The 7,332-nt window shown below is 42.4% G+C and overlaps 1 protein-coding gene across 2 annotated transcripts; it reads left to right on the plus strand.

Annotated features, from left to right (window-relative positions):
- Positions 1-385: 385 nt before the first annotated feature.
- Positions 386-7,332, plus strand: pcyox1l (prenylcysteine oxidase 1 like). Of its 2 annotated transcripts, XM_080866364.1 has the most exons (8): positions 386-752; positions 2,243-2,449; positions 2,648-2,822; positions 3,798-4,009; positions 4,334-4,474; positions 4,681-5,092; positions 5,712-5,996; positions 6,838-7,332. In XM_080866364.1, exons 1-7 carry the CDS (start codon positions 644-646, stop codon positions 5,959-5,961), a joined length of 1,506 nt encoding a protein of 501 aa, XP_080722490.1. In that variant the 5' UTR covers positions 386-643; the 3' UTR covers positions 5,962-5,996; positions 6,838-7,332. The 2 variants fall into 2 exon arrangements, with proteins under 2 accessions (XP_080722490.1, XP_080722489.1); XM_080866363.1 differs by having other exon boundaries at positions 387-752; positions 5,712-7,332.

The following is a 7,332-nucleotide window of genomic DNA, read 5'->3' on the forward strand; positions in this document are numbered from 1 at the left end:
TCTGACACAAAACCACCTGAGGGGTGGAAATTTCCTGTGAAAGCAGTTTGCTTTATGGTTTCAGCTGGATGTAAACAGCCTCCAGTGACAGTGAGTCATTTTCTGGAAGGTATTAACTAATGCCAGCATTCCGCCAAGCAAGTGAAAGAGGCAACTGAAATCCAATCTCTCCTTAAAAAAAACTTCACGTTCTATAAGAGGGCACCAGAAACAAAGCAATGAACAAAGATGCGTTCATCTGACAACCAAAAATGCTATATTATATATATATATTTTCTATCGATATCATTAAAGGTCTGCTTTTCAGCTTAATTTGGAAGCAGTAATCTTGAAAACCACTGACATGCACGACACAGCAGTCGGCCGTCTCTGATTGGTCGAAAAAATCTGTTTGGATCACGTGATATTGCCGGACGTAGACGTGAGTGGCGGTCCAACTGCTGCACCATCATCATCATCACCATCCATCCTTTGTGCTGTATTCTCGTCTTATTCGGCCTCATTTACTTACATGTTAATCGTCACTCCGTTGAGTTTCTACTGTTGTGAACGCACAGAGAAGGTAGAAGCTAGCCTCGTGTGCTATTAGCCTAACGGTCGCATCCTCTCCTCTCCATCCGATCATCGCTGCTTTGCTGTCGCTATGGGCTGCTCTTTGCTCCCTCTTTTCGTCGCTGTGTTGGCAGCCCGGTTTGTTGTCGCAGACCCGGAGGAACACGGTCCTGTCGACGGAGCTCCGCCTTCAAAGATAGGCAAGAAAAGCAGTTATTAAACCATCCTAGTTAGCTGTTTAGTTCAGCTAATGTTAGCCTCTCAGTCAGTCTGAGGGCTGATGAATAAGCAGCATCCATCAGGGGTCTCTGATACTGAAGATAAAGGCAAACACTAACCTAGTCTGAACATTGTGTGTCACGTGATTAAGAAAGCTTAATTATAGACACGAGTTATCTGTTAATTTGCTTTTTGAAGCAACCTTTATTCAAATAAACAGGAAGTAAAGCTTCAGCTGTCATCACCAGCCAGGAGGCCCAAAAAACCTAAAGATATGACGGAAAATATAAAAGCACAAAAGAGGAAATACAGCAAATCTTACACTTGAAAAAACAAAATAATAATGTGTTTGTTTGTTTGTTTGTTTTTTAAGTTAAACATCAAAGTAATAAATTCCTTTTAAATTCCTTTTTCCTTTTACATACAGTTGCAGTCAGAAGGTTTTCATACTGTCATCATAAGCATGAATGTCATGGTATTTTGGGTCTTTTTATGTTTTTGTTTTGGCGGTTTCTTTCTCAAGGTGAGTTTATTGGCAGAATTGGTTGGTTTCCTGGCACAGACCCAGATTTTAAGCATAGTCCACAAAGTGTCAACAGGGTTGAGGTCAGGGCTTTGAGAAAACCATCCCAGAAGCTTAATGTTAGTCTGATTTAGCCTTTTCAAAACAGTTTCGATGTGTGTTTGGGGTCATTGTTCTGTTGGAACACCTGTGTCCAAAGGTTGAAGAATTAGTCCTTCTTCATTATTCCCCCCAATGTACCAGTACCACTGGTAACAGCCCCAGGCAAAGTATTGATACATCTGAATAATATTTACAATTACATTTGTCTGATAATCCTGGAATCTGCAGTTGTATACAAATGGCTACAAGGGAGCTTCCCAATCGTGATCACTAATGAGAAGTTAGTAGGCCTTGGCCTTGTCAAACTAAACAACATTGTAGAGCCTTTAGCGCCACTTATAAAAGATTTAACTGAGTGTATATATATTTGAATCTGTGTTTAATTTGAACCCTATGTGGATTAAAGAAAATCCAAAACTTGTGCACCCAATTATTGTTTTTTAAAGTCATATGTAAAGATGTATGCTGTACAGTCATTTCGCCCTGAAAAAAAGAACAGTTCAAAGAAATCATTAAAAGGCCAGAATTACAATGACCTTCATCCCCACGATGAGTGGAAGTGCTGTAACAAGAGATCATTTGAGATTAAACAGTATGCCCTATCAATGTGCCCTATTCAACATCTCTATACTTCAAGATAACCCAAAAACTCAAGAAAAGCATAATTTATTGTCCTCATCCTCAGTCCACCTATAGATGAATAGTAAATACTGATGAAACTGTTATTACCCTTATAGAGAGGCCAACAACACCAGCAAACAGCAAATTTACACTGTATTATAGATCTCCGTAAGATTTAAGGCACATTTCATCACCCAACCTCACTCTGTGTCTCTTGCTCTCCAGCTGTGGTTGGGGCAGGGATAGGAGGCAGCGCCACTGCCCACTTCCTGCGGCAGCACTTTGGCCCAGAGGTCCAGGTGGACGTGTTTGAGAAGGGAGAGGTGGGAGGCCGTCTCGCCACCGTAACCGTCAATCACAACGACTATGAGTCTGGAGGCTCCATTATTCACTCACTCAACCTCCACATGCAGGAGTTTGTCAAGCAGCTGGGTGAGTTTATGGACAAAGACATTAATTAGTCACAGCAGAGGTCAGATTTTAAAATTTTTCTTTGCTTTTTCAAACCAAGGGAGGGATTCTTGCGTTTTTTTAAATATTCCCCAGCAAAAGCGATCACTTTACAAGAGGAAAATTAGAAACCTGACACTATGTTGGTCCTCCGTGTCGTCCTGTGTTTGCCCAAACAAGGTTTGAAGTATCGTCGCAACGTGGCCGGAAAGATGGCGGTATTTAACGGCGAAGAGGTGATTCTGGAGGAGACGGACTGGTACCTGCTCGACCTGTTCCGGCTGTGGTGGCGCTATGGTATTAGCTTCATACGTCTGCAGATGTGGGTGGAGGAGATTATGGAGAAGTTTATGAGGTGAGTCAGAAATTTTAGTGCCTTGATTTTATTATTTTGTCTCTTCAGCTTCTTTGCATGTTGGACACTTGATGGGATGTGGCAGGGGTGCCGCTACAAACTGCACTGTCAGGGTATCATAACTTTGTTGAGGGTGTCTCTGCAAGTGGAAGCAAAGCTTTGTTTATTTCTTAATGCTCATTTTTTCTCCTGCTTTTTTCTGGTGGCAGTATTATTAGTTGATTAGTGGTAATGACAGGAATGCTCCAAAATTGGCACTGCAGATCCAGCTGAGTCATTCATGCCTTGAGTGCTTTTCTTCCCAAAATTGTTTTTTCTATCTCAAAGATAAGGTCTTGCCCTTAAAATGTGCATAGCATTCCCTTCTGGTGTTGCAGTCAGTGGGGGAAGCCTGTTTTTGAGCTATTTATTGCTCTCTGCGCCTTAGGCATCTGCAGCCATAATAACTGCAAAACCTTGACTCATTGTGTGCCTTTCCGAGCATGAGGTCTGCGTAAATATAGATAGCCATCTGCCTGGGATTTGCCAGAGAGAAAGGACCACTGACATGAAACTTGTCTCTATCCTCCAGCAACACAAATATACAGTGTAGAATTGCATGAGTGTATTTCAGATATCATGTCAAATCTTTTGCTTACATTTATATTTCCTCTGCTCAGTTTTGCCTTGAAAAATGAACCAGAAACAGAATTTTGCTTTTTCCTTCCTCCACCACCAACATCTATTTCCTCCCTCAGGAAGTGATTTTTATCTCTTCATCACTTTTTTCTTTCTTTTCTTCTCTCTAAGTCGACAACCACAAGCCTCTATATCTTTCTCTCCGTCTCTGATTTGTTGCCAATAGATTATTGCTGACTGAATAACTTTGAGCAGGAAACGAAACCAAAAAACAAAACAAAACATCTCCATATTGCTCTAACTACTGATTTAGTCGTTAACTGTTATAATTTGTGTGTCTGTGCATGTGAAATATAGGATCTACAAATACCAGGCCCACGGCTACGCCTTTAGCTCCGTAGAGGAACTGCTGGACTCTCTCGGGGGCAGCGGCTTCATCAACATGACCCGGAGGCCACTGTCCGATTCGCTGCTGGAGCTGGGTGTGTCCCAACGCTTCATTGATGAGGTTATCGCACCCGTGATGAGGATCAACTACGGACAGAATGTCAGCATCCCAGCCTTTGTAGGTCAGCTAAGTGGGAAGATGCAAGCAGCAGTGGAGGAAGAAGTGAAGGGGTGATGAGTAGTGAAGTAAGAGGGCAACAGCTGTGAAGGTGCATTCGGGGACAGTTATGACCTGAACGTCTTCCTTTCCGATTTGGCTCAGGAGAAAGGAAAGGACGAGAGAGGAAAAGAGATGCAGGGTTGAGAGTAGAAGAGGAAGGCAAGGTGAGAGGGGAGCGGGGTGGTCTGTGGGAGTGAGAGAACAGGAAAGCGTGTGGGCAGCTGATAATTGGTTTAAAGCACTTGGCACTGTCTGTTCAGCGCGCGTGTGCTTGTGTGTGTTTCAGGAGCTGTGTCTTTAGCTGGTGCCCAGAACAACCTGTGGGCGGTGGAAGGAGGCAACAAGCTGGTGTGTTCAGGCCTGCTGAAAATGGCCAGTGCTAACCTGCTGGAGGCACAGGTCAACTCCATCTCTCCCATCCACTCAGGTAACGCCATCCTGATGTGTCCTGTTTTTTAAGGTTTTTTTTTCAGCTGTGACAGCTTTACTGGTATTGATTATTCTTTGTGAGTCTGTGTGTCCTTTGTATATTATAATCCACCTGTTGTGTTGAAGAGGGAGCTGAACATAAAAGCAAACATGAAAGAAAGAATGAGATGGTTTGTCATCCACAGAGCTTTTTTTGTAATACAGGAGAGGGACTCCAGTACCAGCTGAGCTTCACCACGGCAACAGGGACGGCATCAGAGCTGTATGACATTGTAGTGTTGGCGACGCCTCTACAGGCTAGCGTCGGGTCTGGAGTCCAGTTTCAAGGTTTCACGCCTCCGTTTGATGAGCTGCCTGGCAGCTATCACAGCACTGTAGCAACCATCGTCCATGGTTACCTCAACACTTCCTTCTTTGGGTTCCCGGACCCCCGTCTGTTCCCTTTCGCCAGCGTCTTGACGACTGACACACCTGATCTGTTCTTTAACAGCGTGGCTAGTGTTTGTCCCGTCAACATCTCAGCAGGGTTCCGGCGTAAGCAGCCGCAGGAGGCTGGAGTCTACAAGGTGTTCTCCCCACAGCTGCTGGAAAAGTCTCAGCTCAAAACACTATTCAGGTCAGCCATGTTCTTCCCAGGAGTTGATCCCATAGTCATGCCTGGGCAATTCTGTATTTGTTTGGTCCAAAGTAAAGCCTGACGGATATGAGATTTTTAAAACCAATCTGTAAGAATCCAATATATTGGCCGATTATGTTCCCTAACGTTTCTTAAGTGTAGTTATGTAAGAGTCAGTTTAGTTTAAAAATAAACTTGATTTGTGGTTACAGCAAGTCGTGGAAGACTCCACGTTTACTTGTTTAGGCTCTGACTGGTTCAGCTGTTGTTTGTGCTTTTATTACATGTTTGAAGGGTATTTCTACCATCTCGTCCTATTGAATTTGTAATGTATCAGCTGTGATAAATGCCAGCGCTGATATCGGTAAATATCAGTCAAGCTCTAATGTAAGTTTTTAAATTTACTATTGTATAAGACAGAGAAAACCAGCAAATATTCCTATTCAGGTAGTGAAATTTAGGTATTTATGTTTAGGGGAGAACATTTTTTGTTATCAGAATCCTCTAAATACATTATAGTTGTTTTTTTTATTTTATTTAAAAAAGTTATTTAGTGATCTTACCACCCACATAGATCATTGGCTGCTTTACTCTATCATACTGTTCTCTTCAATTTTAGGTCGTACTACTCAGTGCAGGTGACGGAGTGGCAGGCCTACCCTCGCTACAGCAGCAGCCAGCGGCTGCCACCTGTGGAGCTGCACCCCAATCTCTACTACCTCAATGGGATTGAGTGGGCTGGTAGCGCCATGGAGATGAGCTCAGTGGCTGCCAAAAACATCGCCCTGCTAGCCTACCACCGCTGGAATAGACAGACAGACATGGTGGACCAGAGAGATCTGGTGCACAGGATCAAAACCGAACTATAACAAACGAATGCTAAGACCCAGATGAGTAATGTGATGTATGTCTGAGTGTATGGACTCACCCAACCAAATTATAAACTTTTTGTGATTTTGACCAGTGGCAAGAGAATTTAGATGTCCATTTATATAATATAACCTTTCGTGAATGTATCGAATTTATTCAGTCAGTACAGTAAGTTGAACATAACCCTGCTGCCTCCTAACTAAACGTAAACATCAAAAACCATAAGTCATTATATTGGCACCATTATAGACTCTGGTCCTGCTCTGCTACTCAAAAGGCCTGTTTCACTTCACTGATTCTCTGTGCCACATAAAAGAGACATGTTGCACTTTTGTTTGTGGATTTATTGCCGATGCTAATTGGCAGTTTCCATCCAAAAATGATGCCGCAAGGACCTTTCCTTTGCCAAGAAATAAGAAAACCAAGCAAATATGGAGAACACCAGCTGGCGTACTGTATACTGTACGGACTGTTAGGAGGTGGTAGTGCTGTTAATGAACACCATTGAATATAAATACCAGTTTACGGTTTTGGTACTGCTCTTCTTAAACAAATGTTTCTGTTTCCAAGCCAAGAAAGCGTTTAGAACAATAAGCTGTTGTACAGTATGTAACTGATTTAACTTTGTCATCTAATCAAAACCACAGCACTGCTGCTGCTACTCTCTGTAAATGTAGGGACTGTTAATGGACTGGTTGTTGCCACCAATGAAATCTCATTAAAGTAATCTCAGTAGGATTTCTGTAAATTAATAATTATTCACCAACCCATGGTAGTGGCCACTGGTGCAGTGCTCTATTGTCCCTTTCATCATTATCTCCCCTTCCTGCTGCTTTTGTTGCATAATCCAGCAGAATTTTTATTTTTTTCTTCAGGGAAATGAGCCAGCCAGCTTTGACAGTGGACTGAATAAAAGCAGAGGACAGATCCGTGCTGCTGCTGCTGCTGCTGCTGCTGACCACAAATGTTTCCATTTTCTCGCAAGCATTAAAAGCCTCAGTGGGAAAAAAGCTTTTCTGCTGAGGACTTTAATCATGTAAAGCACACACATGAAAATTTTGGGTTTCACTTTCAGAATGGGGAAAAGGTTTTTACGAAGACACAATGAGAAATCACTGACAGCTGATTATCTTCATGTGACTGAGTAGTCTTGTTTTCTGAATTTCTAATTTATCTGCACTGGATTTGGGCTGAAGTGGATTTCTAGAAAACCTTGTAACTCCAAAGGGCTTCAGTTGATGGATAATGTGATTTCTGTTGTGTGTTGAAAAGAGGCTGATGACACTGATTTAAAACACTGTGATGGCCTCAGAATCAATGTGGTGGAAACTGTGTATTTTTAGCCTTTTTTTTTTTTTTTTTTTTTTTTT

This window comes from Rhamphochromis sp. 'chilingali' (genome assembly GCF_963969265.1).
Source record: "Rhamphochromis sp. 'chilingali' genome assembly, chromosome: 19".
Classification (NCBI taxonomy): Eukaryota; Metazoa; Chordata; class Actinopteri; order Cichliformes; family Cichlidae; genus Rhamphochromis; species Rhamphochromis sp. 'chilingali'.